The following is a 24,385-nucleotide window of genomic DNA, read 5'->3' as shown; positions in this document are numbered from 1 at the left end:
TTTTGCTAAGCAATATTAACAATAGATGCTATAGCTCATAAACTATTTATAATCTGGATAAATGTCTAACATAAAATGAAAATGGTGTGCTTCACATATATGAATACAAAAAAAGGTACAAAAAGTTACAAAGGTCATGTTAATGGATATATCTAAAATTTAAAATTATTTCATATTTAATTCATTAGTTTTATTCATTTATTCATTTATTTGCTCTTAGGATCGTAGGGCATCAGAAAAACAAAAAGAAATAGAGAGAGTAAAAGAGAAGCAACAGAAAGAACTCAATAAACAAAAACAGATCGAAAAGGTATGCATCCCTAATATCTGGATCTTCTATGTGGTGTTTGTGAACACTTAATTCACAATTGTGACTTTCAGATTTGAATTTCAAATGAAGGTCTGTTTCTTCTTGCTCATCTACTTCATAACCATAAGATTCATAGCATGGCAGAAAAGAGTAACATCTGAAGTCTGCTGTGTTTACACAAAAGCTATACTGACGTTTAGTGTGACTTCCTGTTAAATGAACATACCAGAACTTTCATATTCCAATGAGGGTTGTCTTGTCAAAGCCACTCTTTTGAGAGGTTGTATGGACTTAATTGTCATTGCTGAAAACCATTTTGCCCTCTAGATGAATTAAATTTTAAATGTTGCTAGGAATATCAATTCATTATCCATTAAAGGATAATTTTTTTTTTCAATGCTGGGGATCAAGCCCACAAAAGAATAACATTAAGCTACACAATTTTCCAAACAAAATCTTGATTAGGTGATACATGAGGCTGTAAGAGCCTTTTATGGGTTGTGGCATTGACAATAGGAATGGAAAAAAAAGAAGCTGTGGGATACTTGGAGAAAAGATCAATAAGAATTGGTCGTGGGTTGGATGTATGGACAAAGAAGGGGGCAATGGCAAAGATGACACTGAAGTCTTCAGACTTCCCTTGATAGCTTACTGAAGGAAGGTGATATCAGATTTAGCAAAATGAATTAGACAAGGGGTCTGAAGAGGAGGAAGGCATGAGGTACAGGGTGATCCGTCATGAGGATTTTTCTGAGAATTGAGATTACTTATGTCGTATATAATAAGAGATTATGGTCTGAATTTGATTACTGGCTATAAAAAAGAAAATGAGGAAAATACCAGAGATTTTGGTTTGTGGGTTTTACAGAATTTCTAGAATGATGCCAAATTTACTTTGGTGTAGCAATGGTTGGGCATAGCCTTTCTCTTTATGGGGTTGCTAGGATTATGCATACATGTTTTTGACAAAAGGACTGAAGTGGCTTTCATGTATTTTTAGCTGCATAGTTTTCATTTGACTGCAGACAGTTAATTTAGTTCCTTTTCTTTCTTTCCCACTAGGACTTGGAAGAACAGAGTCGGTTGATAGCTGCTTCTAGTAGAACAAACCAAGCCAGTAGTGAGGGGCAGTTTGTTGTTCTTAGCAGTAGCCAGTCAGAAGAGAGTGATTTGGGAGAAGAAGGAAAGAAGAGAGAATCAGAAGCATAAACTTACCATTGCTTTTTAATTGACAACCCCCCGCCCCCAGTTGACAATTTCTGTGGTGAAATGGCACAAGGTAACAACAATGTCGGAATACCAAGGAGGAGACTACATGTTATATTTGCTTGTTTTTAGCTTCATGTAAAAAAAAAAAATTGAACTTAATGACTTAGTTTTACATTTTTTTCCTTAAAAATAATATACTATGCATTAACATTAAATTCCACTTGTCTAAACAAAACTTCCTTATTTCCCTAAAGTAGATTGCTGAGGAATTATACTTGCTCAAGCATTTTTTTCCTTCAAATTTTTAACTTTTAATCTTGTGTTGTAATTAGCTATGCCCATCAGAAATAATTTATTCTTAGGTTCATATATTCATGGGTATGCTCCCTCCCTTTCATTAGGAACATTTTGCTGGCAGTGAAGAAGTGTTCAACAACATGACCCTTTCTACAGAGAATTCTACAAATTTGCAAATATTTTAATAATTTTTACTGTGCAATAGAATTTGTATTAAATCCTTAGAGATTTTAGACTTAATGTTTCCAATTGTGGCAGGTGTTACTGTTGATTGCAGGGCACTTTCTTGGATTGCTCACATTTCTCTGATGTACTACGCCTGATGCCAGTAGTGAAAAAGCTTTTGTCTTTGGTTCAAGATTGATACAGCCCTTGGCATTTTATTATCATATTCTCAGTTCTCAGGTTGGGACTTCAGTTGTTACTGCAGAGCAGTAATGATTAAAATAAGATTTTGAAATCCATTAAAAGATTTTTTTTGTTCAAATCAATTTTAGATTAGGACTGACTTGTAAAGATATTGTTACAAGATGATAATTGTATTTTCAGCATTATGTGAAATGATTTTTACTGATAATCAAATGACATTTCAAAAGAAGTGATATAACAATTATGTTTACTGCTTAAAAGTAGAAATTTCCAGAGTTTAGTTTAGAAAATGTAATCTTTTAAACTTCAGACTGATAAGACTGAGATGCCCAGTATTTTCATAATCCCATATTTTGATAAAGTACTGAATCATTACTTTATATCCACAGAGGCAAATAACTAATTTATGCGCATAGAATAGTTGCACTAATTATTTTAAATACTTTACAAATGAGTAAAAAGGTCTGATTCCATTAAAGACTGAAAAGAAATTGCCTGGTATTGCTAGTAGGGGAAGTTGACAAAGGAAGAATTTTAGTGTGCTACCAGGGTTAAAATAACATTTCTATACTGCCTATCTTCTGTCAGAAATTGATTTCTTTTACTTTGCTCAGATTTAAACATGGTTTATAGAAGTTATGTTCATGTGTTCTACATGAAAAAATATATATACCTATATATACATACAAGTTAAATATATTGAGTAAAATATCTTACATAGTTATACATTTAAAATTTTTCAATAGGTTAGCCACTAATACTAATTTCACAAGGGAAAAATTCTTTTGTCCTTTGATAATGTAGTTTTTTCCTTTTAGTTCTGAATTAGAAATGGCATCTGTTAAAAGCTTTCAAAATATAGCTCAGTTTCATACTGTGTTTGTACATTGTTTTCTGTAGGAGTGGGGTAATTATACATAGCTTCATGATATTCTTTTTATCCATGTGCCAAATGGGAGTAATGATTATTTAATACTCCTTAAAGCCTTATGATACTAAAACATGTAGTAAGAAAGTAGACATTCATGGAATACTTTTTGATTAATAGTTTATTTTGTGCCTACTAAAGGGAATGCGTTCACAATATTGTATCATTCCTTTTGTTAAAGTTGAAATTTGTGGTCAGTACTTGGTTAGTCATGGGAATTCATGCATTTAAAACCTTTTTTGAGATTGGTAAACTTTCAGTTTCATTAAGTCTTTTCTTTATATGTCACCTCACTAAGTTTACATGAAATCTGTTGCCCTACAAGGAAGTCATCATTAGGAGGCAGTTTTACTTGGTTGGTCCTTTGCATGGTAGCAAAGTGCTGCCCTTTGTTCGCACTCTGGATCAAAGTTTAGGCTAGAGTTAAAAGGTATTGGTAGACATATGGATGCTGAACAGACTTGTAGTTCTTTTTTTTTTGTAGTTTTAAGTCATGTTCATAAGAATTACCACAATAATATGCCCATGTCCATAGGACAAATGCATTCCAATGCCAAATAGAAGTCATGAGTAAATTTAGCATTTTTAAATGATTCAACTTCTCTTCCATTACTATTAAACTATATGAACTATTCTGTTACTGCAGACCTATAAGCACCAAGTTTAATAAGCTCTCCTTTTCATTTAAAGAAAGCTGCTCATGGGTTTCATCTTAATGTTCAAGTTGATCTGTTGTTTCCTCCTCTGAAACCCCTTCAGAGACTCTGACATGCTTTGATGGCAGTTGGATTAGATTTGGGGATATCTTTTCTCTGACATAAACTTATATTTAATGGTTTGTAGAAATTAACTGCATTTTTTTTTTCAGGGAAAGAAATTAAGGCTGCCTAATTCTGCTATACATTCTGCTAACTATGTGACAGTACTTTTGTAACTATAGTAATGAAATCAATAGATAAAAAAAATCAATTATTACTGTATCCTTTCAGAATTTTGAAAATTTGCTAATGAGGGACTGAAACTGGTACCTTGAACAAAAGTCCATAAAGCTAATCTAGTTCTTGTCATGTCTATAATGATTACTTTGTGTGCAATTTAAAAAGAATTCACAGGATCCATAAACTAAATTTGTTGTTTCTATTACTCTTGGGAAAAGGACAATAGGATGTGCAGAACTTCCTAGGTAACATAAAATCTCATGTGATAAAGGCATCTGAGTTAATTTTGAGGTATATATAGGAACCACAGTGTTTAAAATTTGCATCTTACAAATGTTGACAGACCTTAATAACCTAGGGTATTTATTAGCAAAACCTTTTGCCACTTGAATAAAATGAAAATATGTTTATTTTGACAACCTCCTTGCATTTGAATTGTACTTTAAATATTTAAATATACCAATTGTAACAGGCAAACCCTTCATTTTATTTTTAGCAAGTTTGGTTTACTTTTTTTTCATGAAGTTTCTGTTCTACATTAATTAATAATATGAAGATTTGAAACTGGAACCATATTATATTTTTTAACCAATCTCTTGTGGCTGTACTCATAAGTAATTTACTTTAGTTAATATGAGAACTGGGGATTAAATTATAACTAATATGTAAAATTGCTTTGTATATTCAGTGACTTTGTAATGTAAGTGAATTGGTTAATTCTTATTTCACTGATACAGTTAATCATGCAATGTACCATTAAGTCATGTAACATTTCCCTTTAGAATTGGATTTGAAGAACTCACCTTTATGTGATCATGGTATACATGTAGGACAGAGAACTTATTTTTTCATTTTGTCAAAATAGGCATTTGCTGACAAGGCTTCAGGAAATATGTTGTTAGATTTTTTTAATGTATAATAAAGTCTGATTTTTGTACAGTCTTTTTGTATAAAATATTTGATATATTTTCCGAATTTTATTTCTCCAAGTAATTTTGAATGATGATGTCACTTACTGGTTTAAGTTTGTTGTAAAAGCAAGCTATAATTCATTACTAGTAACTTTTCTTGATAATTACCCTACATATGTTACAGACAATGTATACTTAATACCGTTGGGTCCTATTTGAAGAAATTCCTCTAATTTAAAGGGATAAATAGTTGTGTTTTCCAACGTAAGTAGCTTGAACCTGTGGTTTTAATAGTAATATATATTCATGCTGTATACCCTTTGTAGTTTAGTATATAACTTAAGTTCTACTTGTGTTCTAATTTGTTTTTGAATTTTATAAAAATGTATATATACTTTTACAAAGTCAAGGGAATAGATGAAATTAATTTTAGAATTATGTAAGTACATGTATATCCTAAATGTATTTTTGTATATTGACATATCTACATATATATAAACTATCACTTCATTATAAGCACATGCAATTTGATTTAAAAAAAAACTTTGTTAGCTAGTTTTGCAAATTTTAAATGTAAAAAACTAAATATAATTCTAAGTCTTTGTGCTTACTGAAGTGGTCTCTGTAACCATGAATCAATTCCTGCATCAGAAATCATACAGTTTTAGTTGCACTAAAATGGACTATTATGCTAAAAAATGTTAAGATTGAATATCTAAAATCAAAGCTATATAGTTAATGGAATTGTGGAGAAAATGAACATCATTCTACCTCTATTGTCCCTGTTGATGTGCCCTCTAAACTTGACATGGATGTGGCTGAATGAATATTTTTCAGTTTCTTTTTGTACTATCTCCATACAGAAACCTATACTTAGATGCAACTTAGAATGCATAGAAATAAAAAATTGAACTTAACATTCTATAGTTATATGCAGTATAGAATATAAAGAAATAATTTAATCTGACATCTTCTGCAATCATTGAACCTCTCTGTGTCCACTAGCAGGCTATGTTCAGCATAAGCCTATCCATTTGAAAACACTTTTTAATTTCCTTTGCATTAATTATACTAATCAATAATTGGTAAGCCATAACCAAAAATTTTTGGAAAGGAGGAGGGAGGCAATATGTGTTTCCTGTTAATGATGAACTTTCAATTGAACATTCTATTTGAATTAACTGAATTACCCCATCCCTCTACTTGCCTACAAAGAAACAAAGAAACAAAGCCAGTCGTGGTGGTGTATGCCCGTAATCTCAGCTACTTAAGACAGGAGGATTACAAGTTCTAGGCCGGCCTCAGCAACTTAGCAAGACCTTATCTCAATAAAAAGTAAAAAGGGCTGGGGATGTAGTCCAGTAGTAGGTGGTAGAGCCTCCCTGGGTTCAATCCTGAGTACAGAAAAAAAAAAAAAAAAAAAAGAGCTGGGACTTTGGCACATGGATAGTTTACTTCCAGGGCATGTAATATAGTCACTATATATTCAAAACAATCACTAAGACTCTATTAAAAAAAAAAAAACTAAAATTGTCAGATGGCATACATTATTTTGAGCACACAGAAATTGAATTTATACATTTAATGTAAGATTACTACAGAATTACTACTTACTTGAAATATTCACTAGTTGGATTTTGCTTTTTTTTAAAACTAGCTTTAGAATTCTAACCATTTATATGTTGAAAGGTTGTGTTCAGAGCAACTTTTTAAAGAAGGTAGACTACATTGTTATTTTAGTTACTGAGTAAGATATATGAATCATAGAAAACAAATTGCATTTTAAGAAAATAAGCTACAGAATTATACCTTTTCCTCTAGAATAGTTTGATTACCAGGTTCCAGTAAAAATTCCTTGTCCATAAAGGTCATATTCTCTGTAAAGGATGTACGCTTTTAGACGATTGGGCAATGGAAGAAATGACATGAAGACTGGGCAGCGTAAATGCAAGCGCCCCATACACTTGCGAATCTTTAGGCGGCACAAATGTTTTAGGGAGCGAGGGTTTGCTAAAATGGAAGAAATAGGCATGTTATCCAAAAGGAGAAAGAATTGCTTTTTTTTTTTTTTTTTAAATGATCTTAGGGTTTAGTTAGCAAATGTATGAGATACTTAAGCCAACAGGATTTGCATTGGCTGTGACTAAATGCGAATATCAATAAGGAAAAATTTTCAATTCTCATTGCAATCCTTTGCATAGATATGATTTCAGAGGCACATCAAGTTGGAATCCAAAGACAAATCAATTGTGCATCTCGCCTATGAGACCCTAAGAACTTAACTCTATTAACTGCCTCCATTCTGTCTATCAGGGACAGGGCAAAAACTAAAGATCCCCATCCAGGGGGAAATAGGATAAAATAAATTCTTAATTTGACTTAGGTGCACCTTTGAAAGAATTTGGTTTGGAAAAGTGTCATTTGGTATCCCCTACAAATTTAGATCTTTTTTATCTGTTTGTTTTTTATTGCCACGTCATAAATGTTCCTTCATAGTCATGGGTTAATTGGATTGGGAAAAAAGTGTTACCTATCTATAATAATAAGCAATTACCTAACATTTTATCTACTGGAAAATGGTAGTAAGTACAACTTGAATGTAGTCATGAACAGTAACTTGTTTTTAGAAAGGAATAATATTTTTCTGGTTTCTTCAGCTCAAGCTTTTAAAGCAAAGAATATTCTAAAGAACAAATAATATGATTAGTATTTTGGTAAAAGTTTTCTACAAGACAGATACTCACTCAAGATAAAATGTATTTCTGACCAGAGCCCCTGTTTTTGGAGCACAGCTTTCAACTTTGAACAGATTTGAACTTGATCAACATAATCAAGCATCACTCGAACAACCTTTCCAGAGAGATGCTGCAGCCATGACAAAGTTATTACTTCACAGAACTGAAGGGGAAATCAGAAAAGAAATGAAAAGCATTAAAAGTAACTATGGTTTAGCATAGTAATCACAAGAATACTAAACTCAAAGTCAAGAATCAAGGTCTTCAGTTCCTCATCTAATTTCTTAGTCCTAACATCTGGAAAAAAATATTTACTGTTTCAGCAGAACCATATGAGAGGTAATGAGGTTGTGGCAGAGATTGTTACATATCTGTTAACTCCTTTGGTTGATCACCTGGCTCTCTGCAATAAAGATTAACTTTCCAGCTTCACTTACAGCTGGTGTGTGGCCACCTGGCTAACCTCCAGCCAATGAGAGGTAAATGGAAGCCTGAGCAACTCCCCAAATACCATGCAAGAAGGGCAAGGTCTGTGGTGCTTTCTCTTCCTTTCTTCTTGCAAGCTGGAATGCAGATGTGAGCTGTTTCTGTGAATCATGACACTGTTCAGTTAGAAGGCTATTTACTTCTGCCCTCAATATGAGGGGGAGTGAGCCAATTGGTTTAGTTTGAGACTGTCTCACTATGTTGCTAAGGCTGATCTTAAACTCCCTCTCTCCTCAGCCTCCCAAGTAGCTGGGACTGCATGTGAAGTATGCCTGGCTGACATTTGGTTAAAGTTTTTATTTGGGGGTTTTTCTGTTATTCAGTACCTTAATCCAACCCTGATATATGAAACTTATCGTTTCAGCTTTTAAATAATTACATGCTCTGAGATAAGATGTCCAGATGAGAAATCAAGTAATCCTATATGAACAGTCATGAAATACCAGATATCCCCTGATTCTGAATTAATGGTATAGAAATCAAGTTCTACATTAATCACCTAAAAATAATAAATACAAGAATATTTTGCCTGTCACTTTGCAGACTTGATTCAAGGTGCTTTTCCAATTTACCATTTCATTTTTATTCTTAATTTTGGTAATATGAATTCAAGGATTTAAAAATAGAGCATCTACTATGTGCTAAGCACAGACATGTAACAGGATATTTGTGGGGGTACAATCACTAAAATACTAAGATAATATTCAGAAAGTCTAACTCTACAAGAGAAATGACCACGATAAGAGTGATGGGGAAAGGGGACTACTTAAGAAGGGCCTTTTGGAGAGATGACATTAGAAATGAACGGAAAAGTAGCAACCATTTGAAAAGCGAAGGGAAAAGTTCAAACTGGGGAAAACAGGAGTGATCAATCAGGTCAGAAAAAAACTAGGGGATTTGCGTGAGAAAAATCTCAAAAGGGGAGCAGTCAACTATACTGTGACTTTTTTTTTTTTCATCAGAAAAGTAACCAAAGAAAACTAATCAAATGCTAAAAGAGCCAAAACTCAAGGGGTACAGGTATTGGGAATCCAGCAACATTTTAACAAGATAAAGGAAAAAATATAACTGAAATATATGGCTGCATTCATTTTAAAAAATTATTTTTTAACTTTTCTTCAGCTCAAAAAATTATTTTTTAACTTTTGATGAACCTTTATTTTATTTATTTATTTATATACAGTGCTGAGAATTGAACCTAGTGCCTCACACATGCTAGGCAAGTGTTCTACCACTGAACCACAACCCTTGCCCTTACCATAGTATCTTTAATAACTGTAGATGTCCAGCCTTCAAAAGTATAGGAAGGATGAATTTTGTCCCCATGAGGACAATCAAAACATCGTTCTGTATCATATCCATAATTCAACAGCATCCTAAGCATGACTTCATCTTTCAGTGTGTACTGCAGTGCTGATGGAAAATGCAAAGGGTTGACTCTGCAGAAGTAATTGACGTTGGCACCATGTCTTAGCAGTAGACTTATCAGCTCATAGTTACCCATCCTAAGGGCTATCTGCAGGCAGTTAACTGGGTCTTGATTAGGCAGAGCTCCAGCACCCAGAAGCAGCTTAACTGAAGAGAGGTCACCATTTGATACAGCAAAATATAAAGCTGATTTCCTTTGGTCATCATAGTGTTTACGAATTTTCTGATCTAGCATGAAATTCACATCAAATCCAGCCTGGATGAGAAGTTCCAGGCACTGAGGGTGTGCTCCTGCCGCTGCACAATGAACTGGACTGATCCCACTCCGCTTAATGGCAGCAAGGTCCGTAACTGGAATCAACATCTTTAGAGCTCTGAGAAAGAATTTCAAAGTGCATTTCAAAATGGTTTCATCAGGATGCACAGTTATCCTGTTTATGATTCTTTTATACTAATGGTATATGTAGTATTAGTATCAGGTGGTAGGTAGAACCCTTCCCCAATAAAAAAGCTAATTCCTTTGTCTGACAGCATAGATACCAAGTAAAACTGAATGGCACTACTGTCTGGGTTTAAAACTCAATGTCAGCCTAGTCATTTGAGGCCCAAAGCTTCCCATATTGCAAACAGTTCTGTGTCTTTAGTAGCTACAGAGGATACTTGGCCTTACCAATATCTAACTGGTCCAGAGATTTGTTTTTTTAAAGTTTAGGTTTTTGGATCAGAGAAAAAGTAGAAAATTCCTAGAAGTTGTTTATTAAAAAAGTCAGCTATTACTATTTCTAATGTTTACAATGATGTAATTGAACTTACAATAAGTGTCCTCTGTCAGCTGCCACATGAATGGGCAGGTGGCCTGAATTCTTAGGGATGTTGGCATCAGCTCCATATTCTAGCAAGAGAGTCACGGAGTCTGGATTTCCTCCTCTAGCAGCTTCAAGTAAGATGGAAGAGGAATCAGAGGCCTGACCATGAGCATTAGCACCTAAGAGGAGAAAGTTATTATGCAAAAATTATTTTCCATTGTATTTACACAATCTTAAAAACATATCACTAGGGCTGGGATTGTGGCTCAGTGGTAGAGCACTTGCCTTGCATGTGTGGGGCACTGGGTTTGATCCTCAGCACCACATAAATAAATAAATAAAGGTATTGGTCTGTGTCCATCTACAACTAAACATTTAAAAAAGTATATCACTACCACCAAAATCAATCAATGCATACCTACTTTACTTTAGCAAAGACCTAAAAATCAAAGAAATAAAATAGGTAGCTCTTTTCTCAAACAATTTATAAACTTCTTGGTGAGGGGTGGAGGGAATGTACAAGCAGTTTGTAAATTATAGATAAGCTGGCTTTCAGAGTAATTTTATAAGTTGTTTGTAACTAAAACTTTCTAGTAGATATACTTTCATAAAAGGTAGATTTCTGGGCTGGGGTTATGGCTCAGTGGTAGAGTGCTTGCCTGGCATGTGTGAGGCACTGGGTTCGGTTCTCAGCACCACATATAAACAAAAATAAAGGTCCACTGACAACTAAAAAAATATTTTTAAAAAAGGTGGATTTCTAAACCGGTCTACAAAGCCCACTTACCTCACAATATGCTTACATATACAATGGTAATAACCAACTGAATTATATCACCATGACATCAAATGATATTTTGGTGGAAAGGGGCATATGTTCTTTTTTAACTTGTTCTTAAGGGACTATTCATAGTAAAAGATATTAATTGTTTTAAATGAAGATGGGGATTTCTAATAGCTATAAAGAAATATATCTGTATTCTAAGTATTATGTGAGTGGTGTGGATAAGAATACAAGTAGAGGCAAAATGCCTTCTAGAAGTTCTAGGGCTGGGGCTTTGAGGGGAGCTGGGAGGTGAAAGAAAGAGAAAAGTTTGGGTCAGTTCTGGAAGACTTAATAAAATGGGCTCTGAAGAAAGAGTAGCATTTGGATAGATGAAAGTTAAGGAGAGCATTCTGGACACATAACTCATTTAAAAAGATGATATAGTGGCTTTCATTTAGTGTAGATAAGAATCATCAGGGTATAGTGGCTGCCCAAGAATGCCACTCCTAGAATGCATTAAGAAATCTAATATGCCTTCATCTATTGAGTGTTCATTATGTGCATAATCATTTCAAAATTTCACAGCAAACCCCAGAAGTAGATGCTAATATCTTCATTTTAAAGATGAAGAAACTAGGACTTACTGAGTTTTAAGTAACTTTCCCAAAGACACCCAAGCTAGTAAATGAGCAAGATGGTTTGGATTCGTACAAAGATCTTCCAGACCAAGGCCTTATTTCTGTGATAACATCTTGCCATCTAGCAATGCAGGATCAGACAGATATGGCTTCAAATGCTGGCTCTGCCATTTACTATCTATGTCACTGTTATGGTTTAGATATGAGGTGTACTCCAAAAGCTCATGTGTTAAATGATGCAAGAATTTTCAAGGTGAAATGACTGGATTATTAGAGTCTTCACCTAATCAGTGAATTAATCCAGTATTATGGATTAACTAGGAACTAACTATAGGTAGTAGGGTGTGGCTGGAGGAGGTGGATCACTGGGGGCATGTCTTTGGAGCTTATATTTTGTGTTCTCTCTTCCTGATTGCCATGTCCTGACTTCTTTCCCCCGTCACACTCTTCCACAATGATGTTCTGCCTCACCTTGTACCCAGAGATATGGAGTTGGTCAGCCATTTGTGGACTGAGACCTCTAAAAACATATGTCCCAAATAAACTTTCCCTTCTCTGTGTTGTTCTCATCAGGTCTTTTGGTCACAGGGACAACAAATCTGACTAAAATAGTTACTTTGTGTAAATTACTTTGTAAGGGGGCTAAGGGAAATGTTTAATTACTGAACTCCCTCTAGTCAAATGATCCTGATTTTTTGAAGGGCAAAGGATTGAAAATTTGTTGCCTTACGTGTGTGTGTGTGTGTGTGTGTGTGTGTGTGTGTGTGTATTTTGGTATTGGGGATTGAACCCAAGGGTGCTTTACCACTGAGCACATTCCCAACCCTTTTTCATTTCTTTTTTAAAAATTATTGTTTGTTCTATTTAGTTTTACATGACAGCAGAATGCATTTTGATTCACTGCACACAAATGGAGTACAACTTTTCATTTCTCTGGTTGTATCCTTTTTCATTTCTTGTTTTGAGACAGCATCTCACTAAATTGCTTAGGGACTCACTAAGTTGCTAAGGCTAGCCTCAAACTTTTGATTCTCTTGACTCAGCCTCCCAAGTCACTGTTACTACAGGCATATGCCACTACACCTGGCAAATGCCAGAGTTCTTTGAGAGTCCCTGCCAGTTAAACCAGCATCTAAAATGGCCACAGTTACAGTGCTGAGGGCAGGGAGGAAGCATGTTTGAAGAGAAGTCCTGTAACTGGCAGGTTCATCTGCGAACCTCTTTTCTTAAGTGCAAAATGAGATTAATATCTGTCTCACAGACTTTTTAAAGGATTACATGAGGCAACAGCTTAATGCCTGTTGTGTAGAAAGTACTTAATAAATATAAATTGGTGGATAGAGTTGTAGCTCAGGGGTAGAGTGCTTGGCTAGCATGTGTGAGGCACTAGGTTGGATCCTCAGAACCACATAAGAATACATAAATAAAATAAAGGTATCGTGTCCATCTACAACTAAAAATATATATTTTAAAAAATAAATATAAATCATCTTCCCCTTCTCTTGGGAGTTTTGATTATTAATAGAACAGAGAACTGGGATCTAAAGAGAAGAAATCTGGAATAATTTCCTAACATTCAAAGCTATTCCATTACAGATTAAACTATCTCATGACTTAGCATAAGTAGCAACAGTATGTACAGAATGTTTCAGGGACTTTGATTTTGATTCTAGGAAAGGGCATGGGCACAAAAATGTTTTTTAAATAAAACAACTATCTTCTAAGAATACTAAAGGAACATTAAGTATAATGTCGCCGCCTGTGGCAACAATTGCGCAGGTATTTATCGGAGGTGGACTGAAAATAAACTACTTTTCCTATATTCACTAATTTATAGAGGAAGAGAGACTTTGAGAGAAAGATAGGCTTTGCTTAGAGGAAGAGAAACTTTGTTTATCAGGAAGAGAGACTTTGCTTAGAGGAAGAGAAACTTTGCTTAGAGAGAAAGTTTTAGAGAAAGAGAGGCTTCTACACTTGTCAGTGATCTATTTCTTCTTATACTTCTGTTGCTTCATCTTAGAGGTGTGTCCCGCATCCTGTGAACTAGGTGCTATCTATCTGAGGGCTAGCTGCTTCTTCTAGCTGCTTCTTCTCTCTGCTAGCTGCTTCTGTTTACTGCTGCTGCTTCTTTCTGCCTACTGCCCATTTATATCCCCTCCAGGAGGCGGAGGGCGGGGCCACGCTAGTTGAGATTGGACGAGGAGCCAGGTGCCCTATCACGGCAAAGGTTAAAGCGAGCAGGCACGAGCAGGAGCACTCGGGAACACCTGTGCACACTGTGTGCGTGGACTTAATTGAATACAGCCAATGACAAATCACCTGGGTGTGCTTGTGTTAATCAACCTCCTCACTGCCAATGTGATCAAAGCAACCTCCGGCTGGCCACCAGGCACCATCCCCGTGCAGCCCACATGGCACAGCCCCCAACAGTATAAGAGTCTCCCTGTATCGCAATAATTTTAGGGAAATTATATCACATCAAATAAGAAATTGTCTTTGATTATTTTAGGTTTTTTAGTCCAACATTAATACACAAATTTACCAAACATTTAAGTTGATCTTAAATACAATGTTAACTTCTATTATTCTGAAGCTCTCCATCAAGAAGAGAACACTGGAATCAAATTACCCCCTGGTAGTATGCTGACTATATGGAAAATCTTGCCTTTCTGCAGTAATAATTCCATGATTTCAGTGTGTCCACTTTGGGCAGCAAGAGCAAGTGGAGTGAATCCATAGGAGCTTCGTGGATCAGGGTGTGCTCCAGAAACCAGCATAAGCTTCACCATGTCCTGTCTGCCCAGTTTGGCTGCTTCATGGAGAGCGGTCCTCTCATTGGCACATCGTAGATTTACATCCGCTCCATGACTGATCAGCAAGGTAGCCATGTCATAAGAGTCACGTAGAACAGCTAAGAAATTAGAAGTGAGGTGGGCATTATATTTGATGTGAGTAAGGCCAGAGTGTTATACCAGCTAGTGTCCCTTGGCCTTCTGAAGGAGCTCTTCCCACCTACTCCCATGCCCCTGCATTATAAATTTAGCAAACACATAAAATACAGTGTATGTCAAATAATATATCAATGGGCTATTTATTTTGTTTTTCTGATAGCCATAACCAATTCATGTCTATTGGCTGCTTAGCTGGCTCATACATATAAAGTTTTCATGTATCTTTATTTTCTCAAAAAAAGAACAACTTACATATTCAGTACAGTCCTGGAAATGCTTGTCGCTGCTTTAAAAGAAGAAAAAACAGCAACAGAACCTACCTCAGCAAACAAATGACTAAAATGCAATTTTATTTTGCATGTTGGGATGAGTGGCTGAACCCATAGGAAATGTGTATTATACAGAAAGTCCCTTGAGGTTCTTTGTGAAGAAATAATTTTATAATACAAAGCAACAACAACACACACACACACATCCCCAAAGACTTGGGAACCCTGTATACACTATCACTTTCTTCAAGATTCACTTTGCAGGGGCTGAGGCTGTAGCTCAGTGGTAAACACACTTGACTAGCACATGTGAGGCACTGGGTTCAATCCTCAGCACCACATTAAATAAATAAACAAATCAATAAAAAATTCACTTTGCACATTGGTGATCTGAAGTCTCTGAGAAATCTCTTGATGAGTTTGCTTCACTATAACCCAGCATCTTCCATATCTATGAACAGGGAAATATTTAGGTACCAATTCTTACCATCATATCACTATGACAGGCTTCACGGCTTAATGCTTTCTTATATATGACTTGTACACACACAAGATGAATACTATTATCCCTATCTTATAGATGAGAAAACTGAGATTTAGAGAGGTTAGACATAATCCAGAGTTTTCATTCTTATGCTATAAAGGGCTTTCTCAGAGAAGGCTCTTCTGTTCAGTGTTTTGGTTTTTTTCCTCCTATGAATGCAAAGCCTAAGGGCACCTTGGGACAAACCAAGATGAGACCTCCAAGTAGAGCTCTGTCGCTGTTCTCTAATTTTTCACTATTTTCATGAAAGTTATACTCTTTCAAGTCTTAAAGAGCCAATTACTACAGAGTTCTCCATCTCTTTACAAACTTCTTTTTCCTTCACTAGAGCATCTTTTAGCTGATTATTTGTTATTAATAATTATATTTATAAATAGCCCTGTTTACATTGCCACTTTTTAAATTTTTTTAGTTTCGGTGTAACTTGACTTCTCATGGAAAATGAAGTTTTTTCTTCTGTGCTCACCATACACACACATTTCTCATTCCATATCCTTTTAGTACTTTTTATGACAATTTTTATTAGATAAATATTCAGTTTTTCCCTTATTTTTATTATATTTGCTATTCAAAAAGTTGAACCTTAATTATGTTTCCTTTCCTGTACATCTTTTGTTTTCCCTGTAGTTAATACTTGTCTTACATTTACCTTTCATTTACCTAATTTGTTTGTTTTTTTGGTGCTGGGGATTGAACCACAGGCAGCTTGCATGCCTAGGCAAGTGCTTTACCACTGAGCTACACCCCCAGTCTTTGCTTAGTTTTGGATTTGCTTATCACTAATTCAACCCTCAACTCTCTAAACTGTCTCAAGTCTATTGTATCTTGAAGAAACCTGCAGTCTTTTGAATTTTTCTTTTTTCTTTTTTGGTACCAAGATAGAACCCAGGGGCGCTTACCCACTGAACTAAATCTCCAGTTCTTTTTTATTTTTTTATTTTGAGATAGGGTCTCACTAAGTTGCTAATACTGGTCTAGAACCTGCAATCCTCCTACCTTAAGCTCCTGAGTCACTGGGATTATAGGTGTGCACCACTGTGTCCAGCTCTTCTGACCTGTTCTAACCTGGAACTCAGTGCCTGAAACATGTTGCCATCCTACGAGTGCCATTCCCCCTCATCTTGGGGATCTCATTTGCCTACCACCTAGGTTGGACCTTCTATTTGGCATGTCTAGTTTACTTCCATGTTGGTAGAACATTTGCTCCATTAATGAAGCAGACCAGAGACCTTCACCCTATTGTAATATACAAGTTTCTCTTGTCTGAAAGATTTTTACAAAGGATGTCAACAGGATTATCAGCAAAAATTTCTGCAGAGGGCACTATGGTTTGTAGCTTCCTCTTTCTTGTAAATGCCATGTCTGCAGAAAAAAAAAAAAAAAAAAAAAAAAAAAACTTGTAAAATGTCCCCACCCACTATCATATAATCATCCCATTGAGTATAAATCTAAAAGGATTTCCAGACTCTCAGTCCAGAGATTTTTTAGGGATGAGCCCCCTCTGAACTGCTACGGCTAAAATAAACTGCTTCCTGAAAATTCCTCATGTTCAACCTCTTCTGTCCTACATCATTAACACATTAATGGTGTAAGAAGGAGAAAAGTTTTTGAGATCTTCAACATCTGAAAATATGTGTCTTCTAGGCCTTTACTTTCAGACTTAATAGATTAATTAAATATAGAATTTTAAGATGGAAATAATTTTCCCTCAGAATTTCTGAAACTAGGACTGGAATCATGACTCGCACATGTGAGGCACTGGGTTTGATCCTCAGCACCACATAAAATGAATAAATAAAGTAAAGGTATTGTGCCCACCTACAACTAAAAAAAAAAAAAAAATTAAAGAAAAAAGTATTTCTGAAACTATTCTCCACCAATTTCATCAAGCATCTAGTTAGTGTCGAGAACTCTGAAACTATTTTGATCTTTCATCTTTTGTATATGATATGTTCCAATTTTTTCTCTTTCAGGAAATTTGTGGAAGTTTCTCTTTGTCCCAGGTGTGGGCCTTTTTAAAAATGCTTTTTCTAAAAAAAAAAAAAATAAAAAGTTTAGACTAAATATGTAGAAAAGAAAGAAAAAAGACTCAATCACACCTCTTTGGTAAAATCATTAATATTTTCATTTCTATTCTTGCATTGTTTAGTTATACATATGTTAATTTTCTGAAAGCTATTTTTGATTAATTTTGTTAACCAAAATTCTCTGATAACCATCTTTTCTTCTGCTGTTAATGCTGTTAATGCACATTTGCATGATGATTCTTGGTTCCTCAAAATGCTAACACAACTGAATTTACCCATCTCATTATTCACTCACCAATTCTTGGGTACAAAATGTTCATGGAATCTTGCTAGATACCTCTGGTTAAGTCAGTATTAATTCTGTTAATAATTATTTATAAGGTGCTATGAAAGTGCTCTAATTGCTCTAATACTGGAAAAAAGTGCTGAGGATGTTGGGTCTCTTTGAATTCATCACCTGACCTTTTCACTTTGGAAATATGTCTCTTATTTTAGGAAATTATCATTTTGACTTTTTAAATTCATGATAGAGTATCTCTTTCTTGTTTCTTTGCTCTGTCACTCCCGTTATTCATATATTGCTCTTCTTTCTAATTGTCTTATTTCTCCTTTACTGTTTCCCATTTCTTATCTTCTGAAAGCTTTCTTAAACTTCATTTTCTAGCATTATTTGTTTTTTTAAATTTCTGTTTTAATATTTTTAATCTTCAAGAGCATTTTTTTTTGTTTTGTTCTTGGACTTTTTTTGTACTCTTATTTCTTTAACTTCTCTGAAGAAATTAATAATTTCCTTTACCATTTATTTCTCCTAAATAATCTGTTTCCTCCAAGTAATTTATCTCTGTCGAAGACTTTCCTCAGGTAGTTTTTGGTTATCTACTCATGAGTAAGATCTGGGGGACAACTATGCCGATTGGAAATTCTAAACTGTGGGTGGGGCTTGCAGACCATGGGCTTCACTACTGGTTGGTGTGTTTTGGCTTTTTGTTGCTGAAGCCCCCAGTGTCAGTATCTTCAGATCTTCTTGGGCTGATCAGATTCTCCAGAGAAGCCTCTTTCTGGAGAGTATAAAGGCTTGGCTGCCAGCTTTCTAGGATCCTGATGGGAGGATGCCTCCTTGTGGGAGGGGAGTTGGGTGGTGTCTGTTTATTTAATTCCTCCAGTGTTTTCAATTAAGTACTCCTACTCTCACCTAAATTCTCTGATCCAGAGACCCTCTGTTTAAGCTCTTCAGGGAATAAACATTCAGAATTCTACTGGGCTAGGGAGGAGTCTGACCCAGCAGGCAAAGTGGAAGAAGCAATCTAGAGATCTGACTACCTGCTTAATAATTTTCAGCTGCCTGCCCTTCATCTATGCTCCATGACTCTGCTCCCTTCTGTATGTGTCTTACACCAGAATTGACTGATTCTCTTAAGGCACTATGCATGAGCTGCTCCTAACTAGGCAGAGATTTTGCATCAGGCCACCTCACAAACTGATCTACAGAAAGCTTCTTGAGGGTCTGGATCCAATGCTGGTCAGCTGGGACCAAAATGACAGTGTTGCAACTGTGCACAGAGAGCTGTCTTTGAAACCTGTGGGCATAGGGGAGATAGAGCAACATTCTCTTCTCAAGAGAGGAGTCATTTACCTGTAAGAAGAGGAGAATTGCCTTCGAAATTCTTAGCATTTGGATTGCAGCCATTGAGAAGAAGAAAACTGGCGTTTTCTAAGAGGCAATTGCTGACAGCCAGAAAAAGTGGCGTTTCACCATTATGGGTGGTTTGCTCCCACATACTGGATTTTGAAGCTGAAATAAATTTGTCATTATCATACAGGTTAAGATTCAAAAATCAATTTTAAGTTTATTTCTCAGAAGCATCAGGAAGAACAAAAGGGGGTTTACCTTTCAGGGTTATTTCTAAAATGTTTTTATTTAATTGTACTGCAGCCTTATGCAGGGGAATCCACCCTATCCCATCTGCTTCATCAAAAGCAGAATGGCACTTGGTTAAGTCTGACAATGCATCTTCCTCACCTATTAACAAGAAAAATGAGAACAGATTCACATTTCACACACATGCAAGGAAACCCATCTGTTTCTGAATTTCCCCACTAAAGGTAGTGCATAAGACAACAGAATCAGAGTGCCACCTTTTATAAAAGACATTTAAATGTCACAGGATAGACATTAAGGCCTATTATATAACACTGCACAACACCTGGGTCTGAGAACATCCCCAAGTCTTGCTACATACAGAAAAATATCTCTGTCAATAAAAGAACCCAGGAGCTCTTTTGCTAAGTTGTGCTGAAGAATTTTCTCTCAGAAAATCACATCAAATTCTAGACAATCAGCTATGGACCTCCATAGTGCTCAGCATTTGGAAGAACCTGCTTCTAGACTTCCTGAGTATGGAGAGAAAATGCTACCAGTTGTCACCCCACCATCACATCTTAACACAAGTTTAAGGAAGAATAGGAAGAGTACTTAACTGTCTCTATGGTTTCAATTATCTTCTTATAGTCAGCACTCAAAAAGGAATGGAAGCTGTAGAGGAAAAAACCATTATGTATATATAATTCCAAAATTGAGGGGGAAACTAAGGAATCTGATTTAACCAAAAAGAAAAGGTAAAGATAAAGGTAGCAGTTTAATCAGGGGTGAACTCCCATATAAAGCAATGACTGAGGCTAAATAGAAATACTTCTAATGGTGCTGGCAGGGATGTAGCTGAGAGGTAGAGCACTTGCCTAGCATGTACACAGCCCCAGGTTTGATCTTCAAGTACCACCCAAAACAAAACAAAATGAGAGAGAGAGAGAGAGAGAGAAAGAGAAAGAGAGAGAGAGAAAGAGAAATACTTCTATTAAAATGTAAAATGTAGTGTGCCCCTTAACACATCCTAGGGAAACTCCTTTCCCATGTCTGTCATCCCTCATGAGATTGTTAACTTCTTCAGGGAAAGGACTATGTGGCAGCCTGGATTTCAGTCAGTGGTGCTGAACCTGACTCAAACTTGCCTGGGAATGAAATATCACACCATCACATGGCAAAATTTAATGGCCACTCTCTAATGTCAGTGATTCTAGCAAAAAATAAGAATAGTAAATAATCAGGGAGTGAATTTTTAAAACTATCCATGGTCTGAATTTGTGCTCAGAAAACACTATTATTGGGACTAGGGTTGTAGATCAGTGGTACAGCTTGCCTAGCACATGTGAGGCACTGGATTTGATTCTCAGCACCACATAAAATAAATAAATAAAATAAAGGTACTATGCCCATCTACAAATATAAAAATGTGAACAAATATAAGAAAAATGAGAACAGATTCACATTTCATATATATATATATATATATTTCATATATATAAAACACTATTAGCAGTTTAAATGCTTTTATTAAAATATTTGAAGCTTTAGGGCTCAATATATGATTTTTTTATATTGTCCCCTTCCCATTTTCCTTCATAATTCAATGAACCCAGGTTGAAGAAAATAAATTCCCTAAGACGATCTGTTCTACTCCCAATTTAGTCAATTAAATTATCTTAAACATTTAAAACTGCACTTAAAGATTTAGTATTCTATTAGAGTTCTATATCTGTGGTAAGGTATTACTACATGGTTGGTAGCTTAAAACAACACATTTATTATCTTAAAGATCTGTAATTCACAAATCCAAAATGGCTTTCTCTGGAGTAAAATCAGAGTATCGGGAAGGCTGTGTTCCTTCTGTAGGTTCTAGGAAAGAATCTGTTTCTTTGCTTTTTTCCAACTTCTAGAGGCCTCCTACATTTTTGGTTCATGGACCCCTTTCTTCCTTCCTCCAAGCCAGCATTGTTGGGCCAGCATTCTCTGCCATCTCTCAGGTTCCCATGCCTCTTTCTTTTACTTTGTGATGACATTGGACCTACCTGGATAACCTAGGCTAATTTCCCTATCTAAAAGTTAGGCGATGAGCAACCTTAATTCTATCTGCAGTTTTATTTCCTCTTTCCATGTAAGGTTACATATTCATAGGTTCCAAAAATCAGGACATGAGCCGGGCACATTGGCACACACCTGTAATCCCAGCAACTCGGAGAATCACAAATCAATCACAGCCTCACCAATTTAGCTAGGCCCAAAGCAACTCAGCAAGACCCTGTCTCTAAATATAAAATATAAAGAAGGGCTGAGAATGTGGCTCAGTGATTAAGCACCCCTGGGTTCAATCCCTGGTACCAAAAATAAAAATAAAAATAAAAATAAAATAAATTAAATTAAATAAAATTAAATTACATTAAATTTAAAAATCAGGACATGTTTGTTGTACACACATTTGGGTAGAGCCATTTATTCTACATGATATACGTATATTCTAGTTTTCTAATTCCTGCCAGTGCCTGACCAAATCGGCAATCCATCCTAAGTATCATACAGTTCTTGTAAGTCTAATAAATGAAATGTATAACTACAATTTCAATTTCTCTGAAATATTTCAATCCTCTTAGTCAAAATTTCTTTTATCTTTCAATCTAAAATTAGGAGTTCAGTTATGTAGTTGTACATTTTAAAATTTTAATCACAAAGTTATAAAAGATAACATAATAAGCCCAATTTCTTTATAAAACTTTCAATATTTAAAGGTTATTCCTAAAGTGGACACAAAAGTATAGAAAAAGCGTGTGGTTAAGAACACAGGCTGGAGTCACACTGCCTGGCTCTTCATTTAATGAGCTCTGTGACCTTGAGTAAGTCACTTAATTTTTCTGTGCCTCAGTTTCCTTATTTCTAAATGAGGATAATAAGAGTACCCACCTTACAGAGAAGAAATGAGAATTAGAATTTAAATGAGTTAATATGTACAAAGTGCTTAAAATAGTGTGACACATAGTGATGAATTTGTTTCATTTTAAAAAATAGTTTGTTATACTTTATCGTCTCCATATTTAATTATAAGACATCTATCCAGTTTACCGCCAGCAGGCCAAAGAGAAGTCACTATCCCAAGCAAACTGGGTTTATTACCCCCACCCAAAAAAACAATGGTTTCTACCTCAGGGGGCTGAAGTAGTTGATCATCCAAGAGAGCATTTGAGTAGGTGCACTTGATCGTGAACTGCCCATATCCAGGGAGATTCTTACCACAGAGGGAGCCACTGGTCCTCTTCTACTACTGTAGTAACAGAATCTACATCTTCAGAAAAGTTAAATTTACATAATTCCTCCTTTTGATTTGAGTAGATCAAAGACTGGACTCCATCCTCACTTATCTCACTGAAATAATTTTCTATGTGTCTTGGTTGGACTTATGTTCTTCCGTGAGAACAAGATGTGTTAGAGTTCTTCTCTAACCCTTCAGAAACCTCATTAATTTCTTCCTTCTGATTTCTAGACTGATCTCCTCACCCAGATTTCCAGTTAATCTCCTTCAACTGTTTTCTTTACTGATCAAATTCTGAAATCTTTAAAAGTTTTTCTTGTCTGCTCAGATATCATGTTTTTTTCATATTTTATGACAGATCCTGGCTAGGAGATGTAGCTAAGTGGCAGAACTCTACCCTAGCAAGGATGAGACCTCTGGGTTTGATCCCAGTATATAAATAAAATAAAAAAAATATAAAATTTAAATAAAATTCCTTGTATTCTCTCTCCTGTTTTCAGCACAATAGTAGAGTAATGCTAACAACAATTTCAGCTGTTGAATACTTAATACCACACTGCCATTGAGAAAGCCATTACCTCTCATCAGGAGCATATTGTGTTGTTTCTGGCTTGTAAATATCCTGTAAACTTTGCTGAATGATGAGCTGGGTGTCAAAGTCATTGTCTGTGTCTTCATCACTGATGTAATTATCCATGTGAAACTTGGACAGGTTTAAAGTCAGAATGAAATAAAAATATTTTTCCAGTTGTGAAAAGATTATCAGCTGCTTGAAGTTGGAAGTGAAATTTAGAAAACTAAAAAGTTGACAAGATTTAAAAACTAAGAAAATGCAAAAGTTAGAAAAACAAAATATTCATTTAAAATTTTTTTTTCCATAAACTTTAAACAATTAAGTCTCTATGAGTAAGCATTTACTTAAAACTTATTGAGGAAAACAATCTTTCATATAAGACTTAGGTCAGTGCCATAGTAACTTGAAAATGCTTATGTTTGATCTATTTTAGACTTGCCTTGTCAGTTTTTCTCAGTTATTATAGCACTCAACCAAAAGAATACATTTCCTACATACAATATTATTTTGAAAGTTATATTTTCTTTAGTAAACAATAAAAATAAACATGTTATAGGGCTAATGGTACTCCCTTAATACAACATATAAATGTGGTAGTAAAAGCAATGTATTTTATTAGACAAAATCCAAATGGTTTAAAAGAATATTACTGTTTTAGTATAGAACAGGTTTGATCATATACCAAAGACTTTACCTTTTGTTTTATCCTCTAGGACAGCACTGAAGTTTTCACTGTTAAGGATTTGCACATGTACGCCTCAGAATTTTCACTTATATTTAGGATCTCCATTCCCCTGTAAGTATCTTTATAAATAGCTTTACTATAAATACTTGATCATAAGACAGTCTGGCACATTCTACTTTTTTTTTTTTTTTAACATGTGGTTTAGCTCTGTTTAGAAACATGATCTCTTTTCTTCTCTACTAGATTCATCAAACTTAAAGGATTAAACATCTTATTCCTAGGATAAAAAACATTTGCAGAGGGTTGGCTATGCAAAGAGAACTCATTCTCTTAAGACTCATGCACATAGCCACTACAAATAAGAATTAATATCCTATTT

The 24,385-nt window shown here is 35.2% G+C and overlaps 2 protein-coding genes across 9 annotated transcripts in view; one reads left to right on the top strand and one right to left on the bottom strand.

Annotated features, from left to right (window-relative positions):
• The window catches only part of Appl1 (adaptor protein, phosphotyrosine interacting with PH domain and leucine zipper 1), a 37,185-nt gene extending 32,192 nt beyond the window's left edge, over positions 1-4,993 (top strand). Inside the window, exons 21-22 of the mRNA XM_047530571.1 lie at positions 221-310; positions 1,373-4,993. Coding sequence (XP_047386527.1) covers positions 221-310; positions 1,373-1,519 — 237 coding nt within the window. The 3' untranslated portion in view covers positions 1,520-4,993. The remainder of the gene's footprint in view (positions 1-220; positions 311-1,372) is intronic.
• On the bottom strand, positions 2-24,118 carry Asb14 (ankyrin repeat and SOCS box containing 14). Of its 8 annotated transcripts, none has more exons than XM_047530575.1 (11): positions 24,016-24,118; positions 23,326-23,450; positions 20,090-20,145; positions 19,501-19,632; positions 19,246-19,404; positions 14,487-14,732; positions 10,425-10,596; positions 9,442-9,985; positions 7,707-7,860; positions 6,772-6,972; positions 6-1,450 (listed from the first exon to the last, which is right to left on the bottom strand). In XM_047530575.1, the coding sequence occupies exons 2-10, from the start codon at positions 23,442-23,444 to the stop codon at positions 6,794-6,796; spliced, it is 1,761 nt and encodes a 586-aa protein (XP_047386531.1). In that variant the 5' UTR covers positions 23,445-23,450; positions 24,016-24,118; the 3' UTR covers positions 6-1,450; positions 6,772-6,793. The 8 variants fall into 8 exon arrangements, with proteins under 8 accessions (XP_047386535.1, XP_047386531.1, XP_047386528.1 ...); XM_047530572.1 differs by having other exon boundaries at positions 7-1,450; positions 23,326-23,544; positions 24,016-24,116; XM_047530574.1 differs by having other exon boundaries at positions 7-1,450; positions 23,326-23,513; positions 24,016-24,116.
• Between the last annotated feature and the right edge of the window lie 267 nt (positions 24,119-24,385).

This window comes from Sciurus carolinensis, chromosome 17 (assembly GCF_902686445.1).
Source record: "Sciurus carolinensis chromosome 17, mSciCar1.2, whole genome shotgun sequence".
Lineage (NCBI taxonomy): Eukaryota > Metazoa > Chordata > Mammalia > Rodentia > Sciuridae > Sciurus > Sciurus carolinensis.
Note: the sequence above shows the minus strand (reverse complement) of the source record. Positions and strands in the feature narration are given on the sequence as shown.